At 43.5% G+C, this 17691-nt stretch overlaps 1 protein-coding gene across 3 annotated transcripts in view; it reads right to left on the reverse strand.

The window, feature by feature from the left end:
- Positions 1–20: 20 nt before the first annotated feature.
- Positions 21–17691, reverse strand: part of LOC126919303 (sodium/potassium/calcium exchanger Nckx30C) — a 51693-nt gene continuing 34022 nt past the window's right edge. For 2 of the 3 annotated variants that reach the window (XM_050728301.1, XM_050728300.1), the window contains exons 6-7: positions 15740–15992; positions 21–11341 (exon numbers count right to left, since the gene is read on the reverse strand). In XM_050728301.1, coding sequence (XP_050584258.1) covers positions 11101–11341; positions 15740–15992 — 494 coding nt within the window. In that variant the 3' untranslated portion in view covers positions 21–11100. The remainder of the gene's footprint in view (positions 11342–15739; positions 15993–17691) is intronic. The other variant, XR_007711547.1, reaches the window with a different exon arrangement.

Raw genomic sequence — 17691 nt, forward strand, 5'->3', positions numbered from 1 at the left:
GAAATAACTGGAACAAGGCGTTAATTACTTATATATCTGTGTATTTTATATTGTCGACAAAAAGTAACAATGTACGGTCAAACCGTATAATTTATCTACAACAATCTACAATAGATTACAATATGTTATTCTGTTTTTGTTGAGGGTTAGAGGGAGGCAGGAATATTAGAATAACGGGAACTGGGTTTTTTTTTTCGGAAGGAACGGGAAATCGGGTTAAAAGTGTGGAGGAAAGATGGTCGATGCAGGCCTTTCTTCGTTCGTGCTCCGTTAATCGCGATACAGTTGACTGTTTTAATTCTATATTAAATTACTCGATAGCTCTAGCCGTACTTGGTACGGAATAATGCATATATATCTGGTTCTTAATGATCGATAACCCACCGCCCGACTTTTCCATCTACGCCGTGCCGTGAGGACTCTCTCGGTCAAAGTTAAGTATAAGGAAAAACTGGTCACAACGCTGGCTGACATCGTTGACCCGCATATCCGATTGTTCGCGGATCGTGCATCCTCTCGTCTCATTTTCTCCTTCTTATGCCATATGCTGACGTTTCGATCGAGATTATCCCGATAGCACGATATATTTTCATTTTTAAGACTAATACTTTAGAACGAAAAAATAAAAATATCCAAGAAAATATCTTAGACTAGAATGTCATACTCGATTAGCTCTATTGAACAAAATAATGGAATATTTTTTTTAATTTTTCATCGTCCAATTAGTAAATGGAAAAAACCAGAAACACGTAGATAGATCAAAGTACAAAGTGTTAAATATTTTTCAATAAGCAAGGGAAGTGATATCATCGTAGCGATGGAACAAGAGAAAGCAACTTTAAGAACTTGAAAAGTGATTTCAAAGGAACTTTTCTAAAGATATGTATGTACATTCTACATGCACCCTTGCGTGATGGCATTCTCTAGAGAAATACATACATACTTTTATAAGCTGACGTCTCAAACGAATAGAATAACGAAACATCGAGTATGCATTTCGGTAATCGTATCGTCTTTGAACGTAAAATGAAACAACTAACATACTCTAACTTTTTGTAATTTCATTTTAAACGAAAAATCTTTAATTTCAATAGGATGGCAACGAAACGGAATGATGAACGATTGAACGCGTCAACCTATCCCGATGGCATCTTCAATCGCATTCTCATTTTCTCATATTTCGGCCGGTTTGTTAATCGACTTGTAGATTTTTCTTTTGCTCCGAGAAAAGCACGATCATTGGCTGTGGCATAGCAAGTGGGTCGGCTGGAAAGAGGGGAAAAAAGTTGAGCCACGAATAAAGGAACACCGCGGCTGGCAAAACACGCGTAATACGTGTCTATATGTATATACACACTGCTATACATGTATACATATATACACATATCTGTAGCAATAATAGTAATAATTATAATAATCGTAGCGATAATAATAATAACAATAATAATGAATACGAACAACTTGTAATGTACAGAGTATATGCGTACATTCCTCAACGAAAGTTCCCTTCGCCTTTTCTCTCGTGTCACGTATTCCTTTCTTCCTTTCCTCTTTTCTCTATCTTTTCCCTGCTTCTTTCTTTTTTTCCTTTCTTTCTTTTTTTTTCGACACAACACGGAATCGTCTACAGGATTATTGATTCGACAACGTTCGAGCGATCCTGCAACTGACCGGAGAAGAGATTTGTCTCGTTATTATCTTTTTTTTTTCTTTTTTGAGTTACTTTTGCTGCTTCGTTTTTTTTTTTCTTTTTTTTGCTTCTTATAACATGTAACATGAGAAATCGTATCTTATTCGTTAAAGACATTCCCTACACAACACGGCTACGGTAATGCGTCATGGATATGTGCGCAAGTGCGTGTGAAGTAGAATGGAGGGAGATACAGAAAGACAGGAAGAGAAAGGATGAAGGGTAGGGGAGAAGGGATAGATGGATGGATAGATGGATGGATGGATGGATGGACAGATGAGGGTGAAGGGGCAGAGAGGGGGATAGATGGATGTCAGAGTTGAGGAAGGAGAGAGAGGCTGCGGAGGAGGGTGATCGGTTGGGCAGGAGGTGGGAATCGGGTGGATTCGGGGTTGTCGAGTGTCCGCACGTACGCGCGCGTACGCACGTGCGCACATAGGCACACGTTCTTTGAAGTTTATATGTATAGACTTCTGTATATAATGTTAATCATTGATTTTTTTGTTTCCTTCCGTTGGTGTTGGTTGCTTCCAAGTAAGCAGCTTTCTCAAGTATGTATATATATACACATAGGTATATGTACAATACATATATATGTGAATATATATATAGTTGCTATTACGTAATAATAACATGTACGCTCGTCAATTGCATCAAATTTTCTCCTCTCTTTTTCTCTCGTCTCATTCACATCTCTTTCTCTCCTTCTTTCTTTCTCTTTCTCTAGCACACACTCGTACATCGTTCATACGCGTTTACTCTCAGTTCCATTACACTCTCGCACTCGTTCTCCCTCTCATTCGCTTCGGCTTGCCTATAATTTCCTACCTGTATTGTATATAACTACAACGCTATGGTAGACAACAACAAGTAATATTATCCTAAACTTGTTTTCATCTGTTTTCTCTACATCGTATTCGTATATGCCGTAAAAATGTTGTATATAATGATATTAATATTGTTTACATATTCTATTTTATTGCACGTGTTATCAGTCGCGATAGCACCGACACGTCGAACGAAAGTCGAGTATCCGATCGATCGTTGACTCGGCCGATCACCAATTTTCGTTAACGATCACCACACGACGTTTAATTAAAATCCCCCAGCGAACTGTAACAGACTCCAAGATTTCGATATTTCGAATAAAAGAACAAATCGATTGTAATTGTAAAACTGTAACAATTTCGATTGTAATCGACCAGATAACGTGAAATATGTTTTTTACGATCGAACAAGACAGAAGAAAGGAAAAGCCGTTGTAATCGGCTACGTTCAATTACCGATCCTAAATGTTCGTTCGCTATCGGTTCTACCGCGACATTTCTCTTTAACATCAGCCTGTTATATCTTCATTTATTTATTTATCTTCCTGCGAGATATTCACCGTACTGATTTTGTTTCCTTTTTTCTTTTTTCTTTTTTCTATCTTGCGTGTAATATCCTCGTTAACGTTCAACTCGCACGCGATCAGCGATTTCTCTAGATATAAGCCGAAAATCATCCTGCGTGAGGTGTAAATAATATGGTCGTTGGTGCAGCATTTGTCTTGTCCCCGTTGAAAATACTCTCGTACCGGTATCCGTACGAAATTACATCGTGACTGAGACAAACGAAAAGCGTGGTCGTCTATCGAGAAGATCGATTTGCCGTTTACATATTTGACAGGTATCACAAAAATCGTCAAATCGAACGCTTATCGAGACCTCGTTGTTTCCCGATCAAATTGCACGTGCACGCTGCAATCCGTAGTAAAATTCATATTTATATTTATACATATGTGTATATTTGTGTATGTGTGGTGTGTTGTACGTGTACGCCTGTGTATATGTGAAAGTGTACATAATATATATATATATATATACACACATATACATACATATATATGTTTGTGTGTGTTTGTGTATATATACATGTACATATAGATACATCTACATATACATATACATGTATATACACGTACTAGGCTGGTTTCGTCTAATCGCATGTATCCTAAATATCCGCGAAAAACAGAAAATCGACCTTTGTACGTTCCAACTTAACCCTAGTACTGTCGTCATTCTCCAACTCCACGCTTTTCCTTTAGAAAAATTTCTTTTCCTTCTAATTCTCTACGTCGTCGTTTGTACGATAAAAAACAATAGATAAACGTTGATATAACAATCGGTGAACAGTAATTTAACAATGTAGCTTTGAAATTATTCTACGGTCGTGTCGCTAGAACGATAGTTTCATAAAAATATTCTATTTACCATCATAGATCGAGTAACGAAGAAATAAGTTCATAGATCGTTGATCCAACGGCCCTTCTGATCCCGAAGCGCGGAGTATCGCGACACGATCTTTTCATCTACTCGCATCGTATCGGGGAAGCGATCAAGATCCACATACCGATGTAAAAGGTGTGTGATTTGGAAGGGAACGATCGCGGGGATATATGGCGCGCGTGGAGCGAATACTCAAGGGCAGAGAAAGGGTTAAGAGAAGAGCGACAGTTATCAAATATATACGCACGCACGAGCGAAAGAAAGCGTTGCCGTAATAAAATCATCCTATCCTCGGACTCTCTCATCCCGACGTATACAACGTTAGACCTTTACATATTTATATGCGTCTTTATGTATATAAGTATGTAGATAATGTATGTATATAATGTATAATAGTATAATTATTTATAATATTTTGTTACTTTATCCATTTTCATCTAAGATTCTGCGGTAACCTAGGTTTCTCTCGTCATCCGTTTACCTCGTAAAATCCGAAGTTTTATTTTTCTCAATTACGTCGTATCCAGTACGTCTACTACTGCGGCGATGGACGGGGGTAAAACCCTATGTAATGCGACGAATTCAACAACGACAATCATAAAATATATATATATATATATATATGTATATACGTATATATATATGTAAATATATGTATATATATATATATATACGTGTGCTTTGTATATAACATACGTGAAAAAGAAAAATCGGAACAAACGATATCACACGTATATGTATATATTTATATATATATATATATGTGTGTGTGTCGTGCGTACACGCGCACGCGCGCGCGCACGTTACAAGCGAGCACCTGTATTGTTGCGTGTAACTAATCGTAAGAGAACGTATAGCATACGCCGAAGATCGATAATTAACTGGCATCTTTCACGCGTACAACTTTCGCACGCGCGCACACACGTCTTATAGTATACGTAGTGCGATGTGCGTGTGTAAGTGTGTGCGCGCGCCCGCGCCCGCCACTGCGTGTCCAACAACGATCAGCAATCTGCATGCGATCGAATCGTTCGACAGGCTCGATCACCACCCGGAAACAGTATATGTATATATAATATCTATATGTATATACATATAGATGCGCACCTATATGTGTATACGATATATATAATATATGTACTATATATATATATACTATATATATACATATAATACGTATTTAATAATATAATCTTTAATCATATATAGAAACTTTGTAACACCTTTATCCTTTTCCTTTTTTTCTTTTTTAACTTTTCCCTAAGTATCTTACAATATAAGTATCTAATAATATCGCTAAGTATTTAGTTACTTTATTAAATCGTCAGCGTCTCCTTCTCTTTGATATGTGCGTTCGCGCCTTGTCATTGCCAAGAGAATGTATTTTTAAGCCTTTGTAAGCGGAATTTCTGTTCTCTTCTGTTCGGTTTTCTTCCACAACCCCTCCCCTCTCCTCCCCGCCTTCTGTCCCTCACTCTCTTTCACTCACTCACACCCCTATCTACATACATTCAAGCTCACAATTATTTTTCTCGTTCTCTCGTGCGTTCTGGTACGCGCTCGCGCTCTTACTCCCGATCCTTCTCTTCCACATTTTCTCCCCGTCTCCTTTCCTACTTTTAAATAAACCATATAACGATAATTAAAGCAACGTTATCGGGATGGAAAGCAATATTTTCAATACGACCGTACGTCATACAGAGGGAAGAAGTTTGTCGTCTCGTATCGCGAAGGATGCAAACCGTTCGACAGGTTTATGGTCATTCGGCTCTATCGTCGCGGTATTGAGTTTTCCTCGAGACCACGTTCGCTCGAAAGTGTTTCGCATGACACGTCCGAATTCCCTCGATTCACATTGGTACTCCGTTTGTGTTATTTGACGAAGAGCTGCTGTCCCCGTCTCGTTATTCGCGGATGCTCGAAGAATCGCGATACGAGAATAGAATAAAAATTTCTCGAACGAACGAGCCTGATCCCGTGATACGAATTACACAACGGTTGTGTAAAGAATCAACCAACGGTGTTTGACGCGCGTATATTTTTTTCCTTTTTATCGCTGCCGTATTTAGAATACAATAACGAAAAGAGACGAGAGCGAAAGGAAAAAGAAAAAGAAATTAGGGCAACCGCGATGACGATCGCGTTGAAAAGAAAGTGGGTCGTAAAATATACTTCGATAAGATCCTTCCTTCCTCGTTCTCCTGTTTCCATCGGTCGAACAAAAGGAACCTTTTCCATCGGCTTAGATCTACATGCGTCCCGAACACGGCGAAAGAAAACGGAGGAATTTACTCTTGAACCATGAACACAATTCGCAACACACGGTTTCGGTCAACACTGGCACCGGTAGCATTCGTGTACTGACGTCTTCGACAACGCAAGATTCGACTTGAACGATCGCTCTTACATACGCGTATTTGTTTCTTTTTTTATTTTCTCTTTTAATATATAAAAATGAATCTCGAGCCGTTAAATATGGGATCGGCCGCAACGATGTGTGTCCCGTTACGTCTCACGGCGAGACGCGCGTCGAAAATTCAAAGATTAGAATTGAAACTCGATGTCCCCTTTCAACCCTCAACGATGTTTATCCTAAAGTATTATAAAGTACAAATTACGAGCGCGATAATACCCCGAGCTTCGAGCATTTCGCCCGTCTGACCTTCGCCTTATCACGCGATTTCCCGTTCATCCGTTTTCGTTTCAACGAGAACAACCTAACGAACTCTCTATTTATCGTTACCCTCTTTTCTCTTAAGGGCACGAATACGTTAAACTACGTTGCGTTCCGTTTTGTACAGGATTTCGATTCGGGACGAGAAATTTCCGCGAAAAGAACGTACGGAGTTTCGTTACCCATCCGGACGATTCGCTTCGAAATTTCTCGTCGTTGAATCCAGGAAGAACTTTTGTTTCATAGAGACGATGCTCGGCTTTCTTTGTCAATCGTTCGTTCTCTGTCGGTGATCGAATGCAAGAGGAATTCGTACGAGAGGAAGGCCGGAAGCTCGAGGGATTGCGTTACTTCGTTCGCGGCCTCGGCCACACCCGTGCTCGACGCAGGTCGGATCGCTTCTGCGACGATCAAACGTCGCCAGCGTTGAACCTGTTGGTTGCGTGTGATTTTTCTATGTTTCGACGAGCTTTGTATAATAATAATAATCGATCGTTACGGTATCAGTACGCGCTACGATAACAAATGTTTGATTGAAAACGTTTATAATAATCGAAGCTACACGAAATCTCTCTCTCTCTCTCTCTCTCTCTCTCTTCTACATACACACTCTTTCACTCTCTTCCTCGGCGTGGTACTAAAAATGCTAAATTGCAAAAAAGAGGCGCCGCCGTTTGTTTCTCTTCTTTCCATATGTCTGTACGTGTCTTCGCGTATATGTGTGTGTGTGTGTGTGTGTGTGTGTCCGTGTACGCACGTGTGTGTATGTACATTTTCTGGTATCCTTTAATCGTTTCGTTAATCGGTGATCGGTACTTCGGGAAGATCGTATTGTGCATCTTTCGCTACTTGCTTCTTGTAATCGTTTACGAAACTATTAAGAAACGCTACGTCCTACCAGCTACTTCGCGCTAAAGGTTCCTCTCCTGCTTTCGTCGTTATATTTACGCGCTTGTTGCTCGCTCATTATGTCAAATCGTCTGGCGAGAAGCCGCTGCATTCACTTTCTCATTGTCCTTCCCGTACCTTTCATTCGGACGCTTCGGGAACGCTTCGCCTTTTCCCGTTTGATCCTGCGATTTTCTCGATGGAAACTGGCACGATCGAGAGCCCACTTTCGAAAGAACGATCCGCGATTGCGAGAGGATCGATGAAAGCCACCCAGCGTTTGGCGAGAATGTGCGTGACGAACGCCTAGTCCGTTCGTTTCTCGACAGACTACGAAACTTCCTCGTTGAAGTAGTATCGGTAGACGATAAGGCGAACACGGCTGACAATTAGACGCGACGCAGCGTAATAACCACGTGACGATCGGCGATCGCATCTTTTCCGATAGAACGTTCCTCTTCTTTCTTCGAGCTATCGCCAAGTCGGTCCTCGAGAACGCGTTACCACGGCCGATCGCCACGGATCAACGTAGAATTATCGTAATAGTAGTAGAAGCGTAAGATTAGTTCGATGCTAGAAGATGTAAAAGTCGGTGAAACGCGAGAGTCAAACAGCACCCGGCTACGGACGTTTTTCGTAAGAGTCCGGTAGCGAAGAGCGAGAACGAGATATTAACGAGATGTAGCAGCGGCTAAAGAGTAGAACAACTACGATTCGCGGGTACGGTGAACGCGCCGCAAACACGAGCTCGCTTCTTAGAGCGTAAAGCTGCTTGAACCGTGAACCGCGATGGTTCCTCCTCTTAGTTTCGATAGTCGAGAGTATACAAAAGTGTGACAACGTTTGAAGTATGCGCGAAGTGAATTCTCGTTTAGTTTCGTTACCGAATCGGTTAGGTTCGCTTGTCATTTTCTACTCCGTTTCTTCTCCGGTTCACCGTGATTTCTGGTCTCTGCTCGTTACGATTTGATTCTCTGCATCCGCAAACAGCATTTTGCGTCGTGCGAGTATTTTTTTTTTTGTGTTTTTCCCTGTTTTTTTTTCTTTTCTTCTTTAGTAAAAAGCTAGGCCGCTGTTAGGCGTTCAGGCGGTTCCGGATATATACGTCGTTCCTTTTAATCCTCTCGTCGAACCGCAGTCGCGCTGCGATTTCACCTTTTCCGCTTTCAGTATCCTTATCTTAGTCGATATCACGTTTATACCTATTTGTTTATAATCTACGCGCTCGAAACGTACGTAGCGTGACATCGAAAACTCGAAAGAGTGTTAGCGAAAGATAGCTTAGTGAGAATCGCTTTCGATCCAGGATCACGGAACCACGCTCTTTTCTCTCCTTCTTCCTTCGAGTAACCAAAATGTCTCTTTTTCGTTTTTGCCTCGAGCGTTTGACTTTTCTACTTGCCCCGTGATCTCCGGTATTGGAGTTTCATTAGCGTTACTCTTCTACGGAGAAAGAACGGTGTGCAGCGACTCGATCGCAAACTGAATACCATCAAGAGAGAGGTGCAGAGCAAGCGTCGCGGGTGTTCGATTCGAATGACGTTCGAGTCGACTGCACGACGTTCCGCTCGGAGACTGCGTTTCGCCAGTTTCGCTACGCGTTTAGGAAGATTCGATTTCTTCTCGTGTCTCTTACGTAGATTATTTGAATAACTATTAATCGAAGTTAAAAACAGGCACGCCGGAAACCGGAGGCGCGTGTTCTACCGGTAAAATCGTTGCTGAAACGAGGGTGGTCTTTTTTCGATTTCAACGTCGGCGATTCTTTCAAAATACCGAAGATATTCTTACATGCGTAGAATAATTAGAAGAGAGATAATAAATTTTCTATGGTCGAAACGATCGATCGATCCACCGTCGTTTCGGCGATTCGCGATCCGAATCGGCGCTTCCGTTCTCTGCGTACAACGTTAGAGCGCTGACGATCGGCGGATTCGTTTTCGGTCAATGAAAACGCGACGTGTGGCCGATCGATTGAAGGCGAGCCGGAGTTCGCCGCGTTTCGTCATGGTTCCGACCCTCGCGCGCCGTCTCTTTCCTCCCACGGCCACTGTTTTCGTTCGCGAGACAATGTAATTTCGCGGAGCCGCACGCGGAAAAAACGGCCTCGGGGGATAGCGTTAGGCGAAACAATGGTATCGAGCAAACACAACGCGGATCGAACGGCTTTGCGAGTTTCGAACGATTAATCGAAGTGACACGCTGCTGGCCAATTAGCCGGAACGTTTGTCACTCGCATGTTTTGTCCCTGAATGAATTTTTCGCAACGTTGTTCCGACAGTTGCCTTGTTCTTCGCGCGTGACTAAAAATACACCGCGAAAGGGAAACGTTGCCTAACGCTATCGCGTGTAACGAATTCGAAAACGAAGCGTCGAGCGTCGGAAGCGCGTCCGTGCAGATTTTACGAACACGACAGAGTAGATTTGGCTACGGTAGCTACGGTTATAGACGAAAAGAAAGTGTTGCACTTTATAGAGAGAAATCAGCGAGCCGTCAGGCCGTTCACTGTGCAACGAGAGATCGTCGATCGCTTACACGGCGGATGAAATCGCGTCAACCGGTTTTAGATCGCGATCGGGAACTCGCGGCACGAATCGGGCATTCGTTCGATCGATATATTTTACTTCACACGGTATCGAATTCATTGTTTCCATCGTGGAACAATTTGGCAGTTCGACTAACGCCACTTGACGAGTCGCGTATCAAAGCGAAAACATCGACGTATCGGATGCTTTCTGCCGCGGGTAAACCGGTACCTCTAAACTCGGTCGTGCGTTCGACGATCCTCGAGAGAAATCGCGTTGGTAAGCGGCGTTTCGTCGAGCTTCGAGCGTGCGAGAGTCTAACGAGTGGCTTCGACGAGCGAGTTGTTTGAATCGAGACGCTACATCTAGGATAAGTATCGTGGGAAGAAACAATGTGGTATAAAAGCGGTAGAATAGGAGTAGAAGTAACAAGGAGTAGAATTACGGAGAAGAGATAAAAGAAGAAACGGTAGGAGAAGAAGAAGAAGAAGAAGTAGCGTCGGAGGAAGAAGAAATGACAAAAAGGAATGAGATCGTAGCGATCCGTTTCTCTCTAGATTACGCAAACGTAGATACAGTTGGCGCGATCGTTGGCACGATTGGCCGACGCGCTCGCTGTGTTCAGACAAAGCGACGACTACGGCTGTTCGTCGAACAGAATTCGCCGCTAAAATTCTTAACGAGACGAGTATTTTGTTTCAGGTATTTCAAGGTTTTTACAATATTTACACGTATCTCGACTAGAACAAAAACGCTTCGTAACCTGGGTGACGTGTAATAACCGTTTAATCGTTAAACCGGCGATGGGAGAGTAACGAGATTCTTTAGGGAACGAGGGAAGGGGATGTGATGCATCAACACTGTTTCGGTTGTTATTTCGGGAAGGCTGTTGTCTGTCGTTCCTCTTTCGATCGATGCGGCGCTCGAGGAAGATTGTTCTCATCGGCCGTGGACGATTCGCCGACGACGATGATAATGACGATGACGAGACCCGTAAATGTGCGTCCATCTACCGTCTCTGCTGGACCACTGGATCGCTCGGTTGGTTCGCGTTCCTAGGCTGGACAGACCAGGAACTCGTACTCGAACATCAGCGAGACGGCAACGAAGACGAAGTAGAGGAGGAACATCGTAAACCCGAGGCCCTTGTTCATTCGCCACTTGAAACAGGCGATGCTCATGATGACAAACAACAGCATGCAGAAGAGGATCGCTATGCTGCACACCATGCCCACCGAGTTCACCTCCACGGGTTTTCCGTAGATCAAGCCGTACAGCAGCCACGGTACCGGAAGCCTGAGAACAGAAATACAACGGAAAATCCAGTCGAATTTCGCTATCTGTTAATCCTGTTCTATGGTTTTATCAACTAGCTAGAGCAAACGTCCTATATTTTTGTATCTATATGGGAAATATTTTGAAACGCTCGACGATTCTTTTCGATACGTAAATATTTCAGACTCGACTATTTTTAACCAAATGGCCCGTGACCTCGTTCTGCCTGACGATGAAGCAAATCGGAACTTTTCGGTCGGAAGAAAGATTTCCCAGCATCCGGTATATACGTCATCCTCGTAACCAAAGGATTCGACCTGGCCGAATTTTCTTTATCCCGTCGCTTGTCAGTTTACTCGCTATCTGTTCCTGCTCCTGGCCGCGAACACGGATATTAAAGGAAAACGCGGCAGAAACGTCCGATGCATTCGATAAATCGCATTTGGCAGACGCGTCTGTTGTTTCACGCCGAATCGTCTTGCATTATCTACGCGTCCGGCCGCTTCTAATCGCAATCTTCAAAGTAGAATCGCGTCTTGCGCGATACGCACGCGCCCTTTCGTATTTTACCCCGTTTTCCTCTCGGGCAACTTGCCAGCTGGCGCGCCTGCAACGGATGCGTGCGAACGAATCGATCTTCCATCGACTAGGCCGCCGAATGTCGAATCCGCTGGCCAGGAAATGCGCGCCCAAAAACGGTAACCTTCTTCGTGGCTGTGTTTAAGAGAATGCGCGCGTTTTGGTAAATCGCGGTGCCAAATTGATGTCGAATAGATCGTCGCGTCTCACCTGCAAACGCGTAACGCTTCGGGGGATAGGAGAAAGAGGTTGACTGATTGCTTGGTTCAGGTCGAGAAAAAATTCAGCTACCAGGACGAAACTCTGTTTGCGTTTATCGTTATCGCGAAGCAGGCGTACGCGTAACCACCGTAATTTCCATTCGAGTTTGTTATTGTCTCTAAGACGATTATCCGCAGCATCAGTTCGGATTCCGCTTGGATATATCGTTCTGGCTGATAAGGTCGATTCCCCGAGCCCTCGGATCGCTATCGCCCCACTTTCCAGACAAACTTTTACCCATCGAAGTTTATCGCCATTAAGACGATTAAATTAATTAACTCGATTACTTCTAACAACTTGCTTCGCAGCCTGCGCGCTACTCTCGCGGTCAAGCTTCGATTATTCGTTTTCCTCTGGCGAAGATACCGGTATCGGCGAGTACGATCCAGCGCGTCGTAACCGAGAAAATATTTGCGGACGAATCTAGCGGGCGAGGGGATGATTCTTTGCCAGCGGACGAGGAAAAGGATCGTCGAAGAGCCTCTCTGATATCATCGTGGAAAATGAGTCGCGTCTGGCATTGGTATTTCTGCTATTTCACGCGCCAACGATATAATAATCCCGGCGAGGATGTGTGCGCGTGTGTGCTTGGAAGAGGACGGTTGGAGGGAGAAACGAATGGCGAATGGTAAATCGCGAACGTTATTACAGAGGAATAGCGAGAATACTTGAATGGGCTGGCGCGATGACCAATTCTACGCGTCTCCTCTTGGCTTCGTTTGATCATCGGTGAAATTCCAATTTATACGCTTGAATTCTATTCGTACAATAACTAGCTAACGGCCGGCCGATTCTGCTGCTTTCCGAGTTTTCCAACAATTCGGCTCGCGCGAACCCCAGTCGGACCATGTGTCTCGACTCGATGGGAATTTTCAAAATCGCGACACGTTTAACCATCTCGAAGAATTTCAGGCGCACGAGAGCTCCCCGAGTCTCGAAACTTTGTAATTTAATCATCTCGAATCTGAATGTCATTTAACTACCGCGGAATAATGGATATTTAAATCCTCTGGCGGTATCGCTCCGCCCGAGAAGAAAGATAATATATTTTCCAAGTTTGAAGGACGATTTCTTTCTTTATGTTGGCGAACAGTTTCCGATACACAGCAACCCTCTTTTAGAAGGATTGTAAACGTATTAAAAATCGCTTACGTAGATCTTCCGTCCAATCATGTTATTTATCTTCAATGATATCTACGTTTTACGTTATAGAAAAGCAATAAATGCAAACGAAGTACGCTTAGTTTATCGTATGCAGTAACCGTAGCTTGTTAAAAGAAAAGTATACGGAACAGTGTCTATATAGAGACTGATTTCCGTATAAGTCGTAGCGTAAATGAAAAGTTCATAGGAATTACGTCGGTTCGATTACCTAGCCAAACGTTGACGTAACTTTTATCGTAGTTTCTCGTTTCCAGATTTTGTTAAATAATTAAATGATTCGGGAATACTTAAAACAGTCTGAAATTCTATCAAGACTCGAACCGAAGAAACTTTTCGTTCGCCGATACCGACGACCTCAGGTCAATGTCCGCCCACCCCACTGCCTATCTGTATTATACAATTAAATAGATTGTACCAGTGCACATGTTTCCGATATTTCCAATAGGTGGGCGATTGGCGAATCTGTCGGAAGATCGTTTCTTTGGTTCCTTTCACCGGGTAATCGTTCCCGACGTCGAGCAATTTCCGTTCCCTGAAAGACACCTTCTTTCTCCGCGGCCAGATCGATCGAAAACCTTAAGAAAACTTCGCGTGTTATCCGACATACGAAAGGAAAAGTCTCGTAATCGCGTGAGCTATGTGCAGATTGTGGCTGAAAAACTATGCACGATGACGACTGCTCTTTAAGTTTTCTTCCGATATATCCGACGAAAAATCCCAGCCACCCTAAACGACGAATATAATTTTCAAGAAAGCCGACGCTTTCAGCCTGCTATACCGTGTCCTGGTCAGGTCTCGTTTCATTCTTTTTATATTACTCGATCGATCAATTTCTCAATTTTGTTAATATGGGAATTTACATAAAGTCGGACGAGCAAAACAAATTAAATTAAATTAAATTTTCTCCCGTCGATCAGGACTGTTCTCCGATCTTAAACCGTTTAAACCTTCAGACGCTTTAATAAGAACGTTTAATTGTTGACCATAAAATACTTAATGGCACGATGAATAGCAAGTTAAATGAATAGCCAAAATTGCAAGGTAATTCTATTGGCTCTCAAATCGTGGCCGACAAAAATGTCCAAATTTGCAAACATATTGATCTTTGCTGCGAATAAATCAACTTTTCCCGTGTTTTCTACACCTTCGTTTGAAGCGTGGCTCATTATCCGTTCTCTCGAGATGACTACTTTTCATACCGTAACGAACAATGTATATTATAAGGCGTATAGCTCCTATGTATGTATATATAACAATAATTAAAATACCTTGTATTATCGTATTATCGTTATATATTATCACGACACAACGTTTAGAACGATGAACGAGACAAATGTCTGCAGGATTTTCCACGTTGACTTTCTTCCCGAGTCTCTGAAAGCGTCATACAACTAAGATCTCGATTTCTCTGAAATAATCGTAGACAAGTATGAGACCCGGCGAGGATCGTCGTAAAGTGTTTCACCGAGATGAATACCGGCTAACGAGAGATTCCACTGGCTCAAAGTGACGTAATCTTATTACTCGCGCCTTAACCGCCTTCTGAAGAATAATGCGCCGACCATCTATCTCGACCCATCTCCGTCTTTATAACGTAAATTCCCGTAATTGTGATATGAAATAGACGCGGTTAAATTTCAATTGGCGATTCTATGTGCAAACGGGAACGTTCGTGCCAGAGGAAATACGATCGTCGATATAACGCGTACACGATATCTTCATTGGCGTTTCTTCGTTTGACGTTAATATGTACTGGGTTGGCAACTAAGTGATTGCGGATTTTGCCATTAGGTGGTATTGATAAATCCGCAATCACTTAGTTGCCAACCCAATAGTATTTAGCTTGTCTGCGAATTGGTTTCGCAGAACTTTAAAAACGCTGGAAATCGATGTTCCTTCATCGACGTTGGGTAAAGCGCGTCGCGATTTTCCAGGAGCTTTATCGTCGGTGGCAGATTGTGTGTCCCGCATGAAAATTGCCATAACCGATGTCCTCGATAACGTCGAGCGATGGCCGTTTACGAGCAAGCCGTATAAATCCATATGCGACCTACATCGGACTGCAGACAAAACAAGTATCGATAAATTATCTGGTCGAGTCGAACCGAATAAACCAAGCTCTTGCGTTTATTTGTCTCTCGCAATTTCCTGCGTCGCTTCCCTTGCCCATCGTTACGACCGGTGCGCGTTACTTTCGTAACCGATCGCCACGCGCGGATAAGTCGACCAAGAATCCCTAAGATCGAAAGTCAAGCTGTCGTACTCTTCTTTCAATTCCATTCGTCCGTGTTCCGTGCACCAGCTTCGAAAATTTCGCGCGTGGTGGTAGCTATGCTCGCGAAGATATCGAAAGGAGACACGAAGAGAAGAGAAATACGTTGGAGTCCGGTGTAAGATGGAAAATATAGAGCTCACCCAACGGTCACGTCGAAGATGTTGCTGCCAACGGAGCTGGAGACGGCCATGTCGCCGAATCCTTTTCGCGCAACGATCACGCTGGTGATGAGGTCTGGGATGCTGGTGCCGGCAGCGAGGAACGTCAGGCCCATCACTTCCGGCGGAATGCGAACCGTGTCGCCGGCGACGTTCGCCCACCAGACCATCAGGTACGAGTACGCTGCGATCCAGAAGATCGAGCCGATGAACGTCACCGCGAAGAACTTTTTCCCTGTAAGAAAACGGACGAATTGACCTCGGAAACGTGGCTCTTCGCCCTCCTTCCCCCCGTATCCGGTTAAAAGGATATCCTGCTTAAATCGAATCCCCTTTATTTCCTTTGGAAAACTTCGCGTTTGCCGTTTCTCCTTTTTCCTCTCTCTCTCTCTTTCATTTCTTCTTTTTCTTTTTTGTGAAGCGTGTTTGCTCGAACATCGAATTTAGAATATCGCGGCGAACTTTCGTGAGAGCGTAGGCTTTCGTGAGGTTGGTTTAAGGAGAGGGAGTCGATTTGTAAAGTACCACGCCCAAGACTCTGTATCGCGACAATCGAAATCTAAGCTGGAATCTTTGCAACCGCATTAAGGTGGATAAGGATCGAAACATTTCCTGCCGGTATTAATATTATTGCTACCGAGAACGAGCTTTCCGTCAGATCGTTTATTCTAACGATAGAAGTGAAAGAAAAATGAAGGGACTTAACGAGACTCAAACTCGCGATTCTACGCTCTTTCTAGCAAAAGAAGGTACTACGAACCCTCTTTCTTTCTTTCTTTTCTTTTCTTTTCCCTTGTCTTCTCTGTCACTCGTTAATTCCTCTGTTTCCTTTCACCTTTCACCTTTGCTTCCCTTCCTTTTAATTGTTCCTGCTTCTTTCTCATTTTTTCTTCTACTTTGAGATATCAAAATTTGATACGTATCTGTCGGATCGATAAGATAACATCCGCAGGCAAAATTTCTCATTGTTATTATCGTTATCATCGTTACCTTCGTTCGGTAGCCACATTGATCCTGCGCTGTTATTTCTCGCTACAATTCATCACAGTGAAAAAAGGTTGATCGCGAGAAATCTGACAGAATCGTTTCGTGCGTTCGGCTTTGGCCCTGTTTCCCTCTTCACGAGCTTGCAAAAAAACGGACCTTCGCGTACTCGCGCAGCGCCCCTTAATTATTACCCTGACATTGAGATTCCAATTAATCATCGGGTCCAATTTATATCTAACGAAGATCGGTAGCGAATACCTGGAGAATGAGGAAAAGAAAACGAACTGCTGGCATTTAGAAAGCGTGCAGGGAATAAAGCTCGGCCATGAGTTTCTCGAATTAACAGACCCTCTTAAAGCAAGTTATTTTCTCGTTATAGTCGCGTGTAGCCACGGGACAACGAAATAACGTTCGAGACGATATATCGAGATTTATTTCGGTGGCGATTTCGAACGGGCTAGTTATCGCGGAGAAACGAGTGTTTGCCGACTCCGGGGGCATAAATTGAAACGGAGAGGCCGCGGCGAAATTTTCCGTAACGATGAAAAGCTACTGCTCGTCGCGGCAGGCTGAATGCCAGCGCGAGGTAACAATCAGTCGTCGATTCGGAATTAGCGTGTCAATATCATCTTTCGTTGTTGGCATTGTGTCGCTTTCAAATGCAGACCCGTTAATAGGCCGTGATAATGCAGCACGTCCGTGATTGATGGCAGCCCAGGAAACCGTTTTGAATAACAGACGCGCGTGCCGCCTGTCGTCCATCTTGCAGCGCCGTTTAATTGCATCGTTCGATCTCGATGTCCATTCGGCGAGTCTATGCGTTACGCGACATTGAAAAAGTTCAAACGTCACGAATGCGTCGGTATCGATCAACGAAAACGAGCGAAAACGTATCTTCGAGCGTCCCACGGGGAACGGCGAACGGCCAACGAATGCAAATTTACCGC

Source organism: Bombus affinis, chromosome 8, assembly GCF_024516045.1.
Source record: "Bombus affinis isolate iyBomAffi1 chromosome 8, iyBomAffi1.2, whole genome shotgun sequence".
NCBI lineage: Eukaryota > Metazoa > Arthropoda > Insecta > Hymenoptera > Apidae > Bombus > Bombus affinis.